Raw genomic sequence first — 18,065 nt, 5'->3', positions numbered from 1 at the left:
CTTTTAACAATTAATTGCTTGCATTTTATGTAATTACTTGTGCATGTAACTGTTTAGTATGTTTCCTGGTGAGCACAGTATGTATATTCATTTGTTCATGCCCGCTAGTGGTTACATTTATATGATTCCAGAAAGCTCTGGAAGATTCCCTGACGCTGTATTATTTGAATAGTAGCAATCTGGTTGACTGTTATATGCAAATTTGAGTGGAATGTTTCTTATCTATGAAAAGAGCTGCCCCAGGTTGGGTGCCATCAACTTCATATTCTTTTGCCTTGTCCTCTCTTCAATTTCTAGACCTCTATTCCTGTCTGTTTTCAACTTTCTTTGTTTTATTTATGCTTAATGAAATGATCGTGAAACAACAACTGTTGTGCCTCTTTCCTGACTTCTGAAAGAACTTGGGATTAAAAACCTCAGAATTCAACACCACCCAGTAGATTTGGTTGAACATAATCAATACGTGTAGCTGGGCAAGTTGACCTTGTTTCACTTCTGCCAATGGATTAGGATTTAGCAGAGATGCCATTACTGACACCTCTCCAATATTCTGAAGTACTTGCTCTGAGTTATGTATAAGCTGGATAAGAGTGTAGAATTGTTACTTTACTTCCAATTTTCTTATACTTTGACATTTCTAGGCTCGCTCCTATTTTTATAAATATAAAAATAAGCTTTATTTGTTGCATGTACATTGAAAAATCGAAACATACAGTGAAATGCATAATTTGCATCAAATCAAGTCAGTGACCATTGTGCCAGGAGCGGTTTGCAAGTGTTGCACACTTCTTACACCACCATAGCATGCCCACAACTTGCAAAGCCTAACCTTGCGACTTTAGAATGTGGGAGGAAGCTGGAGCACCCAGAGAAAACCCACACAGTCACAGGGAGAACATAGAGACTCCATACAGATGGTTGTGGGAATCGAACCCTGATTGATCATTGGCGCAGTAAAGCAATTGCACTAACCGCTACGATACCGTCCTATATAGTCACCTCAGAATGTGTAATTGTTCAGTGAATTTTCCAGTAATCGTTGCATAGCTGATTTTGTATTTCTAGAACCTTCTCAGTTTTTCTATTGCAGGTGTCATGCCACTTAAATCTGGCTATTTTGTAGGTTAACTGTTATCACTGGAATGATGTTGTCTTTATAGTTGGAGTTGGGGTTGAAAGAGGATGACCGTGCCTTCTTTGTGGTCAGAGAAAGACCTGTCCAATAAAGCCCTTCCCACCATTGAGAATATCTACAAGGAGCACTGTTGCAGCAAAGCAGCATCCGTCATCAAGGACCCCAACCATCCAGGCCATGCTCTCTTCTCTCTGCTGCCATCAGAAAGGAAGCATAAGAGCTATCAGGTTCTTGAAGCAGATGGGATAAATTCACTCGCCCCCAATACAGAACTGATTCCATACGGTGTGGGCTCACTTTCAAGGACTATTCAGATGTAGATTCATTTATTTATCACGTTTGATTGAGACATGACTGCGCAGGGGCGTGGACGTCAACAAGTTAGACCAGCGGGAAGAGTTTAAAAGGGGACGATTTTTTCTTCAGTGGTTTGATCGAGGCTCGACTGCGCAAGCAATGTTGCCTGGATTGGGGAACATGCCTTATGAGAACAGGTTGGGTGAACTCGGCCTTTTCTCCTCGGAGCGGCAGAAGATGAGAGGTGTCCTGATAGAGGTGTATAAGATGTTGAGAGGCATTGATTGTATGGATACTCAGAGGCTTTTTCCCAGGGCATGGTTTTAAGGTGCTTGGAAGTAGGTATAGAGGAGATGTCAGGGGTAAATTTTTTATGCAGAGTGGTGAGTGCATGGAATGGGCTGCCGGCAATGGTGGTGGAGGCGGATACCATAGGGTCTTTTAAGAGACTCCTGGATAGTTACATGGAGCTTAGAAAGATGGAGGGCTATGGGTAACCTTAGGTAATTTCTAAAGTAAGTACATGTTCGGCACAGTATTGTGGGCCAAAGGTCCTGTATTGTGCTGTAGGTTTTCTATGTTTCTTTGTATACATCAAAACATACAGTGAAATGTGTCATTTGCATTGACGACCAACACAACGTAAGGATGTGCTGGGGGCAGCCAGCAAGTGTCGCCAATCTAGCATGCCCAGAATGATCAAGCAGCAATAACAACAGCAAAATAAGCTCCTTTCCTCCCTCCCATCCATCTCCTACTCACGCAAACAGTTCTCCAAACCCAGCACAGGCCACCTCTGAGCCTCCAGCCTCTGACTTCACTGGTGGACTTCTAGATTCGGGACTTCAACGATTGGGTCAAAAGTGAGATGAAGTTACTCATTTGTACCTCTGCACCATGTTTTAGCACCTAACTGGGGAATTTGTCTGCCTTGAACCTACCGACAATATAACATAATGCAGCCCCAGTTCCTCAGTGATATCACTGATTGAAGCATTGTGGGAGAGAACCATTGAGACAGCACAAGATGTGCACTGCTGTTGGAAGAAGTCCCCTGTACTCAAGTGATTCATTCTCCTTCTCTCCCTCTCCCCCTCCCTCTCCCCCCTCTCTCTCCCCTCTCCCCTCTCCCGTCTCCCCCTCCCTCCCCCTCTCTCCCCCTCCCTCCCCCTCTCTCTCCCTCTCTCTCTCTCCCTCTCAGTGCTCGAGTCAGGGGACTTGGAGAAGCGATGAAGAAGATTGTAAAACTGGACAGTGAGCTGCCGATCTCCCACTCTCGTTGTTGCTAGAGCAATCTCTGTCTAAGGACTGTTTTATATTTATATACATATAAAAGTCTATAGGTTATGGGAAGAGTTCAGTGAAGGGGTGAGTGAAGCTGAGTGAAGTTATCCCCTCTGGTTCAAGAACCTGATGGTTGAAGGGTAATAACCGTTCCTGAAACTGGTGGTGCCGGTCCTGAGGCTCCTGTACCACCTTCCTGGTGGCAGTGGCAAGAAGAGAGCGTGGCCTGGATGGTGGGGGTCTTTAATGATGGATATTGCTTTCCTGTAGATGCACTCAATGGTGGAGCTGACTTTACTTGTGATACACTGGGCCATATCCACTACTTTTTGTAGGCGTTTCCATACAATGGCATTGGTGTTTTCATGCCAGGCTACGATGCAACCAGTCAGTATTCTCTCTACCACATATCTTTAGAAATTTGTCAAAATTTTAGATGATATGCTGAACCATCGCAAATTTCTAAGAAAGTAGAGACTCTGCCATACTTTCTTTGTAATAGCACTTACTGTATGGGCCGGACCCAGGACAGATCCTCTGAAGTTATAAGACTGAAGAAAGTAAAGTCGCTGACCCTCTCCGCCTCTGATCCCCTGATGAGAACTGGCTCATGGACGTCTGGTTTCCTCTTCCTCAAGACAATAGTCAGCTCCTTGGTCTTGCTGATGTTGTGTGGGAGCTTGTTGTTAAGGTACCATTCAGCCAGATTTTCAATCTCCCTCCTAAATTCTGATATGTCACCACTTTTACTTTGCCCAATGACAGTGGTGTTGTCAGCAAACTTAAGTATGGCAATGGAGCTGTGCTTAACCTCACAGTAGTAAGTGTAAAGCAAGTAGAGCAGGGGCTAAGTACACAGACTGGTGTTGCATCTGTGCTGATGGAGATCGTGGAGGAGATGTTGTTGCCAATCTGAACTGACTGGTCCCGCAAGGGAGGAAATTGAGGATCCAGTTGTACAAGGAGGTATTAAGACCTAGGACTTGATGTTTATTGATTAGGTTTGAGGGGATGATAGTATTGAATGCCAAGCTGCAATCAATGAAGAACATCTTGATGTATGCATCTTTGTTGTCCAGACATTCCAGGATTGAGCAAAGAGCCAATGAAATGGCATCTGCCATTGACCTGTTGTGAGTGTAGACAAATTGGTCTGGATCCAAGTTGCTTCTCAGGGAGGAGTTGACATGTTTCATCACCAACCTCTTGTACGCCATGGTAGTATGGGTAGCATAGCAGCCAGCATAACGCTTTTATAGTGCCAGTTGTAAAACTGGGATTTGATTCCTACAGCTGACTGTAAGGAGTTTGTACTCTCTCTCCATGACTACGTGGGTTTCCTCTGGGTGCTCCGGTTTCCTCCCACATTCTTAAGAGGCATGAGTTAGGGTTAGCAAGTTGTGGGAATGCTATGTTGTCACCAGAACCATGACAACACTTGTGGGCTGTCCCCAGCACATCTTCAACGTAAACAATGCATTTCACTGTACGTTTTGTTATTTTGGTGTACACTGGGCAAGTAAATTTAACATGTGACAAATAATAAATCTAATTGAATCTTGTACACCTCTATCAAGTTACCCCTCATCCTCCTTTGCTCCAAAGAGAAAAGTCCTTGTTTGCCTGTTCTCTTCTCATAAGACATGCTCTCCCTTCCAGGCAGCGTCCTGGTAAATCTCTTCTGCACCCTCTCTAACGCTTCCATATTCTTCCTATAATGAAGTGATCAGAACTTGTAAAGAAAATCTTGCATGAAAATAATTTCCTTAAAAAACTTCTTTATACTGTTATTTCATCATCGTGTTATTAGTGCTTTACTGTTAGAATATTTAGTCTGCTGAGCATTTTGGGCATGCTACATTGGCGATGAACTGTGTAGTGACATTTGCAGGCTGCCCCCAGCTCCTTGGGTGTGTTGGCTGCTCTCGCAAGCAACGCATTTCACTGAGTTTCCCTGTTAATGTGATCAATCTGAATCTGAATATAAAGGTCAAAGGTTCACTTTGTTATTGAAGTATGTATGCGGAATACAACTCTGAGATTTGTCTTCTCCAGATAGCCATAAAGTACAGAAAACCACAGAAGTAGTTGAAAGAAAGACATCAATCTGCCCCACCGCATGAAAAGAAAACAAAAACTCGCAAACCCTAAACCCCTCAAGCCCTCCCTCACACAAAAGCTAACAAATTGGAACATCAAACCTCTAGCCTGCAAATCGCTAACAAGAAAGAATGGGAGAGAGCATTAAAAAAAATAGAACTGAAAGAGGCCAATATGAACTACAGTTAGTTTCAACTACAGTCCAATTCATAAATTTCAGAATTTTGATAACATCCCTGAGGGCAGTGACACGAGCCAGCAGTCCCTCCGAGGACAGCAACACGAACTGGCGGTCCCTCTAAGGGAAACTGGCTGCACAGCTCAAAGGGCTGGAAAGGCCAATTTTACACTGTATCTCTAAATAAATAAATATGGAATATGATTGTGAAAAGATTAATGTTGTTCAGCTCAGCTAGTTAAAAAGAACAAACAAGTCACACTGAGATGCCTCGCGGTAGACATTCTCAAGGTATCAGGGAAAGTCAGCTGCTGATTAGGAGGTCAAAGACAACCCAGTAAATAAAGAACTACTTTAACCTATCTGATAGAATGTCCCATAGATCTTTACAACTGTGAGAGTTTTTTTTGAAGCAGAACCACCGTTGTAACGTAAGAAACACATTGACACAAACCAATGTGATAATGGTAAATAATCTGCTTGAGGGCCAAGACACAGAGGGATAATTTCCCTCTTCTTCTTCCAAACAACATAATGGATTTTTAATTTTTTTTTTAATTTAAAGATACAGCACGGTACAGAGCCCAACAAGCCCAATCTGCCAGTTATACCCACATGACCAATTAACCTACTAACCCGAACATCTTTGAAATGTGATAAATTAATCTGAATATAAATTTAGGAGCTTTACTCTTTATGTTTTGCAGGATGGATGACAATTATAACATACTTCCACACGGAGTTAACTTTCAGGATGCTATTTTTCCAGACACCATGGAGAACAGGAAGATGTTTTCCAGTTTATTCCAGTTCTCTAATTGTACACAAGGTCAACAGCTCCAAACGTACACAGCTGACTGGGAGGTCCAAGAAGATCATAGGGTAAGGTTGCCATCTGCTGGCCATCATTATGGATTATTCAGTTCCCATCGATTTGGTCAGCGTTATAAGATCTTTAAACTATTATTATTGCTTGCAAGCCAATATTTGTGACATCTCATTTTACATTTTTAGCAGTAAATCGGAATACTAATGTATTTGGGTGCCATGGTAACGTAGCATGACGCTATTACAACTTGTGGCATCGGAGTTCAATCCCAGGATCCTCTGATTCTCTGTAAAGAGTTTGTACATCTTCCCCACAGGATGCCTGGTTTCCTCCTACAGTCTAAAGACATCCTGGTTAGTAGGTTAATTGGTCATTGCTATGATTAGGCCTAGGGTTACATTGGGGGTTGCCAGTGGCGCAGCTCGAAGGGCTGGAAGGGCTTATTCTGCACTGTATCTCGAAATAAACAAAAAATTATGGAATATGATTGAACGTGAAAAGATTAATGTGGTTCAGCTCGGTTAGCTAAAAAGAATAAACAAGAGATTCTGCAGAGGCTGGAAATCCGGAGTAACACCCACAAAATGCTGGAGGAGCTCAGCTGGTCAGGCAGCATCCATGGCAAGGGACGAAGTGTCTTGTCCCAAAACATCGGCTCTTTATTCCTCTCCACAGATGCTGCCCGACCTGCTGAGTTCCTCCAGCATTTTCTGTAGTTCAAAAGATATTATATACTGTATGCCAGAATAAATTGGCTCAGTAAGACATAAAGATTAGCTTTATTTGTCACAAGTACATCGCAACATACCGCGAAATGTGTTGTTTGCAGTAATGACCAGCACAGTCCGAGGATATGCTTCGAGCAGCCTGCAAGTGTTGAAATACTTCCAGCGGCAACATAGCATGCCCACAAGTTACTAATCCAGACCCTTGCACCTTTCGAATGTGGGAGGGATCCAGAGCACCTGGAGAAAACTTACTCAGTCATGGGGGGAGCATGCAAACTCCTTATGGGCAGCAGCTGGAATTGAACCAGGGTTGCAGGCACCGTTATGCTAACCATTATACTACCACAGTGCCCTTTCTTTTGTTCTTCCATTCCTTTTTATTCATTAAGCTGATGGTAATTCAATTCCAACCAAGTGTATATTGATTGTTTAATCTCTTGGTGATTACTGATTGAGGTTCAATTCCCGTTAAAGAGTTTGTATGTTCGCCCCATGACCACATGGATTTCCTCCAAGTGCTCCTGTTTCCACCCCCCCCATACATTCCAAAACCATACGGGTTAGGATTAATGAGTTGTGAGCATGCTATGTTGGCGTTGGAGGCATGGCGACACTTGCGGGCTGCCCCCAGTACGTGCTTGGACTGTGTTGGCCCTTGACGCAAATGAAGCATTTCACTGTATGCTTCGAAGTACATGTGACAAATAGAGTTCATCTCTGCTGCCTTTGAATAGTAAGGAAGATGTTGTACCTGGTACGTTTTAGCTCTGCATGAGCCGATGTGATGACTCACTGTCATATGGTAGAATGAAAGTTGACCTGTACGTGAAGGAGGGTAAATGGAGAAATGTTATTGTGGTAACACACATAAAAGTTGCTGGTGAACGCAGCAGGCCAGGCAGCATCTCTAGGAAGAGGTGCAGTCGACGTTCCAGGCCGAGACCCTTCGTCAGGACTTCCTAGAGATGCTGCCTGGCCTGCTGCGTTCACCAGCAACTTTTATGTGTGTTGCTTGAATTTCCAGCATCTGCAGAATTCCTGTTGTTAATGTTATTGTGGTGTTGTCACTGCTGGCTTATTGCTAGTTCATTAGGAAAAGTCTCCATCTCCTTACACCTCTGCCTTCCGGATCAGTGCCTTAACTGGTTCACTTTCCCTGTCTTTTGGCAGTGTTCCACGGTTCAGTTCATTTCCTTTTCACCATCCAGGAGAGGTGATACACTCTGTGTCATCAGATCAGGAAACTGAGGGCATTGGGGAACTGGCACAGAAGAGCAGATAAGACCTGGGGGTAGTTGAGCCCTGATCATAGAGTCATTGACCACTATAGCAGAGAAACAGGCCCTTTGGCCCATCTAGTCCCTGCTGAACTGTTTCTCTGCCTAGTCCCATTCACCAGCAGCTGGAATTAAGCCCTCCATTCCCTCCATTCCCCTCTCCACCATGTACGTACCTATCCAAACTTCTCTCAAATGCTGCAATTGAACCTGCATCCACCAAATCCGCTGGCGTCCCGTTTCACACTCGCACCAACCTCTGGATTACTCGAGGAAACCTGAGGGAAACTTCTTCACTCAGACCGCCCAGGAAGAGATGAGGCTGTTTCTGTGCTGCAAAAAGTCCAAGGCTAGTCAAACAGGGTTTGTGGAGAAAGTGTTAATGCTTCAATCCCATGACTGTTTATCAGAATCCTTTGTCTGGAATTTCAGAGGGAATGTCGAACATATTTAGTCCTAGTCAAAGAGCACTACAGCACAGGATCAGGCCCTTTGGCCCATCTATTCCATGCCAAATTGTTATTATTCATAATCACATTGACCCACACCTGGACCATTGCCTTCCATAATCCTCCCATTCATGTACTCATCCAAACTTTCCTTAAATGTTACAATCAAACCTATATACACCTGGCAGCTTGTTCCACACTCACACCAACCTCTGAATGAATTTCCCTCTCGTGTTACCCTTAAATGTTTCACCTTTCACCCTTAACCCATGACTTCTAGTTCTAGTCTCACCCAACATTAGTGGAAAAAAAGCCTGCATGCATTAACCCTATCTATACCCCTCAAAATTGTGCATACATTTTTATTTATCCTCGTACAGTCACCGGATCATGAGCCGACGGCGATGGGGAAAATGGCAGAGAAGAGCAGATGAGGCCAGGGGCAGATCAACATTGATGATGTTGAAAGGTGGGAAAGGCTTGAGGGGCCGAGTGGCCTACTCTGTTCCTATTTTCAAAGTCACTTTGAGTTTATTGTCATATAAACAAGTGTAAGCAACAATTGATTCTGGTTCGAATACATGTACGCACAGGTGCAATGAAAAACTTACTTGCAGCAGCATCTCAGACACATATCATCAGATAAAGATTAGCTTTGATCTTTATCGTCTGATAAAGACTAGCTTTATTTGTCACAGGTACTTTGAAACATCAAAACATACAGTGAAATGCATCGTTTGCAGAAACAACCAACACAGTCCGTGCATGTGCTGGGGGCAGCCCGCAAGCGTCAACATGCTTCTGGCACCAACATATAATACCCGCAACTCACTAACCCTTTGCAATGTGGGAGGAAACCAGAGCACCGGGAGGAAATCCATGTACTCAGAGGGAAAACGTACAGGCTCCTTACAGACGGTGGCGGAGATTGAACCTGGGTTGCTGGTGCTGTAAATGGAGCAGCGTTCACAAGAAAAGCACAAATTTTATACAATTTTTACAAGTACAGTCTTTATGTTCCACTCTAGTTTTATTTTTTGGAGAGTTTCTAACCAGACTAATAAGCAAAATAACCAAGACTGGCATTGCAAACAACGCACATAAATTCCTAAACACGAGATTCTGCAGATGCTACAAATCCATAGCAACACGCACAAAATGCTGGAGGAACTCAGCAGGTCAGGCAGCACCTATGGAAATGAATAAACAGTCGACATTTTGGGCTGAGACCTTTCATCACGACTGGAGAGGAGGGGGGAGGATGCCAGAATAAGAGGGTGTGGGGGAGGGCACAGAGTACAAGTTAGAAGTGACAGCTGAAGCCCAGTGGGTGGTGAGGGGATGAGGTAAGAAGCTGGGAGGTGATAGGTGGAAAAGACAATGGGCTGGAGAAGAAGGAATCTGATAGGAGAGGAGAGTGGACAATGGGAGAAAAGGAAGGAGATGGTAGAGGCAGGTGAGGAGAGGAGGTAAGAGTCCTGGGTGGGGAATTGAAGAGGGAAGGGGGGATATAAACCGTGTTCTTCTGTTTGTAGAAGTAGAGTGCTTAAAGGCACGAGGATCATGAATGCTGATGTTTAGAGGGATTGGAACACAGAAGGTTACCGTACAGGCTCAGCAAGCAATTAGGAAGGCAACTAGATCATTAGGCATTATAAAATGAGGCAAGATTTCAAGTTCAAATTCAAGTTTATTGTCAGCTGACTGTACATATATACAACAAAGTGAAACAACATTCCTCCAGACCATGGTGCACCTTCAAAGCATATCATACACAGCACATAAAAACAAACTATTGCTACGAATAAAGTAATAAGATATAATTTTAAACGCATGTAGTGGGCAGCACAGATAAAGAGTGAACAGTATTCATCCCTGAAGAAGGTGGCAGAGTTTGACATCGAAACGTCGGTTATAATCGATACCTGTACTTGCTGGAAGCCTGAGATGAGTTTACTTGCCATATACATCGGGAAAGCACTAGATCTTTTTTCAGTAATCAGCTTGCTGTCCTAGTGATGATAACTTGGCGGTGGCAGAGTATTCATTTGTCTCAAAGCAACAGGGAAGTAGCTGTTACCCAGTCTGGCAGTCCCATTCCTCCTTTTCCTGTACCTCCGTCCTGACAGTAGTGGGTCAAAGGGATTGAGAGATGGGTGGTGAGGATCCTCAGCAATGCTTTGGGCCCTTCGTTCTGCAACATTCCCGGTAAATTACTGCAGGTCCGCTGGAGCGGTTGAAGCCTGGTAAACACAAAATTCTCTGCAGATGCTGGGGTCAAAGCAACACTCACAACATGCTGGAGGAACTCAGCAGGTCAGGCAGCATCCGTGGAAATGATCAGTCAACGTTTCAGGCCGGAACCCTTCGTCAGGACTGTAGGGGGAAGGGGCAGAGGCCCTGTAAAGAAGGTGGGGGGAGGGTGGGAAGGAGAAGGCTGGTAGGTTCCAGGTGAAAAACCAGTAGGGGGAAAGATAAAAGGGTGGGGGGGGGGAGCAGGGAGGTGATAGGCTGGTACACCCCTTTATCTTTCCCCTTACTGGTTTTTCACCTGGAACCTACCAGCCTTCTCCTTCCTACCCTCCCCCCACCTTCTTTATAGGGCCTCTGCCCCTTCCCTCTACAGTCCTGACGAAGGGTTCCGGCCCGAAACGTTGACTGATCGTTTCCACGGATGCTGCCCGGCCTGCTGAAGCCTGGTGTCTGCAGACCTGGTTCCATGTCTGCTGGAGGCCTGACCTGGGGTTAAAGGGCTGTGAATGTGCGTGGGTAGGAGGGAGGAATGGGCCTTGGCCTTGCCCTTGCTGTTATGTTCTGTGTTGTCCTGCTGAGCGCTGTGGGCATGCAATGTTGCCGTCTGAAGGTGTGGCGACTCTTGCGAGCTGCACCCAGCACACCCCCGGGAGTGTTGGTTGCTGAGGTAAGTGACACATTTCACTGTGTGTTTGATGTACGTGTGACAAATAAACTTGAATCTTGAATATTAATCTTAAAGGCTTTCTACAACTGTACAGGGCAATGGTGCATCTACACTTGGAGTGCTGTGTTGCAGTTTTGGATTAATGAAGGAAGCATTTTTGAAGTTCTGGTGTACACACGGTGGATGTAGAGAGGATGTGGTTGTGGGTTTCTCAAACTGTTTAGAAACAAGGATGAGATGAGGGTGGGAAGTAGATGGAACTCTCTGCTTCAAAGGGCAGTGGAAATGGTTTATTGGAACAGTTTTAAAGCAAAGGTGGTCAGATGAGTTCTCAATAAGCCAGGGTGTAAACATTTAGTTGAGATGTGCCAAGCTATATTTCATTAGGAGTTTGAGGAGATTTGGTATGTCATCAAAGACTCCAGTAAATTTCCACAGATGTACCATGGAGAGCATTCTAACTGGCTGCATCACTGTCTCATACGGAGGGGCCACTGCACAGGATCAGAAAAAGGTGAAGAGGGTTGTAACCTCATCCAGCTCCACCATAGGCACTAGCCTTCCCACTATCGAAGACATCTTTAAAAGGTGATGCCTCAAGAAGGCAGCGTCCATTATTGAGGACCCTGGCCATCTGAGACACGCCCTCTTCTCACTACTACCATCAGAGAGGAGGTACAGGAGCCTGAAGACACACACTCAACATTTTAGGAATAGCTTCTTCCCCTCCACCATTAGATTTCTGAATGGTCCATGAACATTGCATCACTATTTTGCTCTGTTTTTGAACTATTTATCTTTTTTAATATATTATTTAATTGTAACATATCAATTTTGTACGTATTCCACTGCTTTACAGTAACACATCAAGGAAGAAGCTTTTTGGAAAGATTAGAATATCTTTATTTGTCACACGTACATCAAAACATGCAGTGAAATTCGTCAAAGATCAACACAGTCCAAGGATGTGCTGGGGGCATCCCACAAGAGTCGCCATGCCTCCAGTGCCAACGTTGCATGCCCACAACTCACTAACCCTAACCTGTATGTCTGGAATGTGGGAGGAAACCTGAGCACCCAGAGGAAACCCCCATATTCATGGTGAGAACGTACAAACTCCTTATAGACAGCAGCGGAAATCGAACACTTATCTTACAGCTGGCCCTATAAAGCGATTGTGCTCATCACTACACCACTGTGCTGCCCCATCTAATTTGACAATGTAATTTAGAAAACCATTGCACATCAGTACAGAATTAGAAGTTTCAATTGTAAGCCCATTCAGATGCACACTACTTCAGATGCCCTACAGTAAACTGCTCAAAGTGCACTTGCCTGTATTAGTCGAGGAATTGAGTTAAAGAGGCAAGAAGTTACATTGCATAATTATAAAACTCCGATAAGGCTGCATCTGGAGTATTGCATTCAATTCTGGTTGCCTCATCATAGGAAGGATATGGAGGCGTTGGTGCAGAAGAGGTTCGCCAGGATGTTGCCGGGAATAAAGGGCATGTCCTGTGAGGAGAGGTTATACAAATTCGTGTTGTTTTCCCTAGAGTGCCAGAGGTTGAGTGAGACCTGATTGCAGTTTATGAGATGATGAGAGGAATAGAGAGAATAGATGGCCAGAATCTTTTTCCAGAGTCAAAATGTCTCACACTAGAGTGCATGTATTTCAGATGTGAAGGGACAATTCAAAGGAGACATGTGGGACAAGTTATTTTTATATGGAGACTGGTGGGAGCCTGTTCCGTGGTCTTTGCAAACCGAGACCTTGCTGTGACTGCAACAAGCTTCAGTACGCCCCCAGCATGTACTCCTGCAGCTTAGAACGTGCTAGCCGGCAACATTCCTCTACGCACATCTTGCTACAGTTGGACAGCTACATGGATAGAAAAGGTTTAGGGGGACATAGGTCAAACACAGACACATGGGGAGCACGATGCTGGAAATCCAGAGCAACACACACAAAATGCTGGAGGAACTCAGCAGGTCAGGAAGCATCAATGGAAATAAATCAATAGTTGACGTTTTGGGCAAGACCCTACTTCAGGACTAGAAAGGAAGGAGGAAGAGGCCAGAATGTTACCTGGGTTTCATCACTTAAGTTACAGAGAAAGGTTGAACAAGTTGGGCCTTTATTCTTTGGAACATAGAAGGTTGAGGGGGGACTTGATAGAGGTGTTTAAAATTATGAGGGGGATAGATAGAGTTGATGTGGATAGGCTTTTTCCATTGAGAGTGGGGGAGATTCAAACAAGAGGACGTGAGTTGAGAGTTAAAGGGCAAAAGTTTAGGGGTAACATGAGGGGGAACTTCTTTACTCAGAGAGTGGTAGCTGTGTGGAACGAGCTTCCAGCAGAAGTGGTTGAGGCAGGTTCTATGTTGTCGTTTAAAGTTAAATTGGACAGCTATATGGACAGGAAAGGAATGAAAGGTTATGGGCTGAGTGCAGGTCGGTGGGACTAGGTGAGAGTAAGAGTTCGGCACGGGCTAGAAGGGCCGAGATGGCCTGTTTCTGTGCTGTAATTGTTATATGGTTATGTGGTTGTAATAAGAAGGTAGGGGGAGGGGAAGGAGAACAAGCTGGAAGGTGATAGGTGAAGCCGGGTGGGTGGGAGTGGGGGTGGGGGATAGGGGATGAGGTAAAAAGCTGGGAGGTGATAGGGAAGAACAAAGAGGCTGGAAAAGAAGGAATCTGATAGGAAAGGAGAGCGGATCATTGGAGAAAGGGAAGGATGAGAGGCACCCGGTAGGTGATATGTAGGTGAAGGTAAGAGGGTAGAGTGGGAAATTTAAAAAGAGAGAAGGGGGAGTGAAGACAATTTATTGTAAGTTGGAGAAATCGATGTTTATGCCATTAGGTTGGAGGCTACTTGGATGGAATATCAGGTGTTGCTCCTCCAACTTGAGAGTGGCCTCATCGTGGAAGAAGAGGAGGCCATGGATCAACATGTCGGAATGGGAATAGGATTAAGATGGTTGGCCACTGGAAAATTCTGCTTTTTGCGGATGGAGCAGAAGTGGCTTAGAAAGACGTTTTGTTTAGCATAGCCAAGTTGGGCTGAAGGGCCTGTTTCTGTGCTGTACAGCTCTATTTCAAACAGTCTGTCTCATTTGACTTTGATCCCTTCATTTAAATACTATGACAGGCTGTCTTTAGATATTTAATTCACTGGCCATTTGGGATTCTAATGATAATGAACACTTGGAACTCTAAAGAAGAGCTGTGATGAGCTGATCTCAGACTAATCGTGTTTCATTCAGTGTTTAAGAGCCCAGACAAGTTTCCAAATGAAAACCACTTCAAGGCCGCTGCCACAGGGCAGAAAGACCTAGAGCACTCAACAACAACCCATTTCTGTCCACATTACATTTCTGCCATTGACACTAAAGCTTAGCAAGATGTCAACAAATCAGGGTGTTTAGAGAACAAATGTTTTTACTTGCAGGCAGGGAAAAAAATCTACAGACATGCCCTTTAAACTGTGTTTTATTAACCATCCCTGTAACAAATCTGGTTAGCGAGAAAGGAACATAAACATAGCTACAGGGATTACCAAATAGCTACTAATCTTCAGAGGGGAAAGGGGTTTAAGCACCAGGGGGTTGTAAGCTTATGACCCCTGAGCAATAAGTTTGTAAGAGAGTGCTTGTAAAAGCTCTTCACCAGTCCGAAAGGAGCTAACAGCAAATTAGTACTGATGTAAAATTCTACCAGGAATCAGAATCAAAATCAAGTTTATTACTGCTGACATGTGTAGTGAACCATCCCCCTCTGCGAATACACAGTTCCTCCGTAGAAAGAGTTAAGTGCACCAAGTTCCTGGGCGTTCACATCACAGATGACCTCACCTCCCTGAACAAGAAGCAATGATTGAGGCAAGCAAGTCTACCCCCTACCCCATTCTTAACTGCATTTTGCAAGAGCAATATTGTTGCATTTCCAGCTGGTATGGGAGCAGCCGAACATTGGACTGGAAGGACAGAGAGATTATAGGGGTCTCCATACCGTACGATATTGATATTAATGTTTCGAGTGTTTCGGCGACCCTATAGATGGTGTAGTTGGTGGTTTACGTGGCAAGATACGGAAATAGATTGCCAGGCCTTTCTTCTGCACAGATACTGTCTGCTGCCCAGGTTGGGACCCAGCTGGATTCGAACTCAGGACCATCTGCCTTGAAGTCCAGTGCTGATGCCACTACGCCACCAACCAGTCCTAATCTAAAGGACTAAAACAGATATGTTTCAACAATGGATGGGCCCAAATAAAGGTATCATTGTATCTGTGCTTCAGTGAATAGGTTTTAACAAGCTTTGGACTACACAATCTGAACAAGGAATATATCAAACACAGGAGATTCTGCATATGCTAAAGATTCCCCTTTCCTCCTCTCCCACCCACTCACATACACAGTCAGAACTTCAACCCCAAAATAGGCCACTTCCAGGCCTCCAGTCCTTGGCCCCGGACTCTCAGACCCACAGACATCAGGCCTCTGACCTCCAGACAAGCTGAGCCAGGGCAACACACACAAAATGCTGGAGGAACTCAGCAGGTCAGGCAGCATCCATGGAAGTGAATAAACAGTCAATGTTTTGGGCCAAGACTCTTCATCTGGACTGGAATATCTTAATGTGACCTCTCTGGGTTAGCAAAGTTGCCTCTTAAGATGAAGCAAGATGTCTGACGTTTGGGAAGGGATAAGTGGTGGGATATTATTTTATGGACATTTCCTTCTGAACCATAGAGTTGTACAGCTTAGAAACAGGTCCTTCAGCCCAGATTTTCCAGGCTAACTTTGATGACCACATCATGGAAACCAGCTGACCCTCCACATAGATAGGACCCAAGGTTAGGATTGAACTCGGGTAGCTGGAGCTGTGAAGCAATGGCTCTACCTGCTGCAACAACGTGCTGCCAGTTAAGCTTCGTTTATTTCTGGTAAGATGGCAGCACGCTTGGACGCAGCAGCTTCTACGGGGGCCAACCAAAGCTGTTATTGTCTTTTTTTTAAACATTTTATTTTTTCATATTCATTCATTCAATATGCACCATGTCTTATGACATAGGCGATCATGGTCTTGACCATGATTGTTCATATATATAATATAGCTATCATTATATGTGCCTTGTGCTGTGTGTGACTGTTGGTATTGTGTTTTGCACCTTGGTCCCTGAGTAACACTGTTTCATTTTGCTATATTCATGGGTATTCATGCATGGTTGAAAGGCAATTAAACTTGAACTTCACTTGACCTTATTGCTGTGGGTTTGAAGAGGTTGAAAGCTTCAAATTTCTCAGAGTGAACATCACTAATAGCTTGGCCTGGTCCGACTCCACTCAGATGTCACGACCAAGAAACCTCACTAATGCCTTCACTTCCTCAAGAGGCTACAGTTATTTGGCATGCACCTGTTGACCTTTACCAGTTTTCTTAGGGATGCGCCATAGATGCCTGGGTGCATCACGGTTTTGTACAGCAACTGCTCTGCCTGTGACCGCAGAATGTTGTGGGCACAGATCAGTGCATCATGGAAACTAGCTCCTTCTCCATGGTCTATACTACTCACTGCCTCAGTAAAGCAGCCAGTTCAATTCAAGACCTCATCCAACTTGGACATTCTCTCTTCTCCCCGTCCCATTGTGCAGAAGATACAAGAGCCTGAAAGCACGCACCAACAGGCTCAAGAACAGCTGAAGGGCCCTGATGAAAGATCTTGGCCCAAAGCATCGACTTTATATTCCCCTCCATAGATGCCACCTGACCTGCTGAGTTCCTCCAGCATTGTGTGTGTGTTACTCAAGGACAGCCTCTACTCTGTTACAAGACTATTGAATGGTTCTCTAGTACAATAAAATGAACTCTTTTCTTTCTTTTTAAATCTTTTTATTGAATAAGTATACAAAAAGGTAAGCCATATAGACACTAATACACTGTTAGAATATAATAAAATTACAGAAGATATTAATACAAAAAAAATACAAACAATGTAATTTAAACATAACGTACCAAGGTAACATAATAGTATACTAATTTTATATATATATCAATAGAGAAAAGGAAAAAAAAAACCCCAAAAAAACCCACCGTGAAACTAACTAAAAACAAAGCAAAGCAATGGGCTAACTTGAAACCAAACAGAGTTAAAAAACTTAAAATCACGTCCTCAATCCCGACCTCCATTAAAAACAGTAAAAAAAAACAAGAAGGGTATATATTACATTAAATGAAAATATTGAATAAAAGATCTCCAGGTCTGTTCAAATTTAAATGAGGAGTCATAAAGATTGCTTCTAATTTTCTCCAAATTCTAGCATAATATCGTCTGAGAAAACCAAAAAAAGGTAGTTGGAGCATTAAGCTCTTTCCAATGTTGTAAGATACATCTTTTTGCCATTAAAGTAAGAAATGCAATCATTCTACAGGCTGAAGGGGAAAGATTACTGGAAATTTTAGGTAGTCCAAAGATAGCAGTAATAGGGTGAGGAGAGATATCTATATTCAATACCTTGGAGATAATATTAAAAATGTCTCTCCAAAAAGTTTCTAGAGTAGGGCAAGACCAAAACATATGAACTAAAGAGGCTATCTGCTCCGGACATCTATCACAAAAAGGATTAATATGAGAATAAAAGCGCGCTAATTTATCTTTGGACATATGTGCTCTATGAACAACTTTAAATTGAATTAGGGAATGTTTAGCACAGATAGAGGAAGTATTGACTAATTGTAAAACCTGCCCCCAGTCATCCACAGAAATCATAAACCCCAATTCCTGTTCCCAATCTACCCTAATCTTATCAAATGGAGCTTTCCTAAGTTTCATAATAATATTATAAATCATAGCCGATGCACCTTT

The 18,065-nt window shown here is 43.8% G+C and overlaps 1 protein-coding gene across 1 annotated transcript in view; it reads left to right on the top strand.

The window, feature by feature from the left end:
* The window catches only part of ccdc3a (coiled-coil domain containing 3a), a 75,539-nt gene that overhangs the window by 14,149 nt on the left and 43,325 nt on the right, over nt 1–18,065 (top strand). Inside the window, exon 2 of the mRNA XM_063072779.1 lies at nt 5,702–5,876. Coding sequence (XP_062928849.1) covers nt 5,702–5,876 — 175 coding nt within the window. The remainder of the gene's footprint in view (nt 1–5,701; nt 5,877–18,065) is intronic.

This window comes from Mobula hypostoma, chromosome 20, assembly GCF_963921235.1.
Source record: "Mobula hypostoma chromosome 20, sMobHyp1.1, whole genome shotgun sequence".
Taxonomy (NCBI): domain Eukaryota; kingdom Metazoa; phylum Chordata; class Chondrichthyes; order Myliobatiformes; family Myliobatidae; genus Mobula; species Mobula hypostoma.
This window is presented reverse-complemented; position numbering and strand designations above follow the sequence as displayed.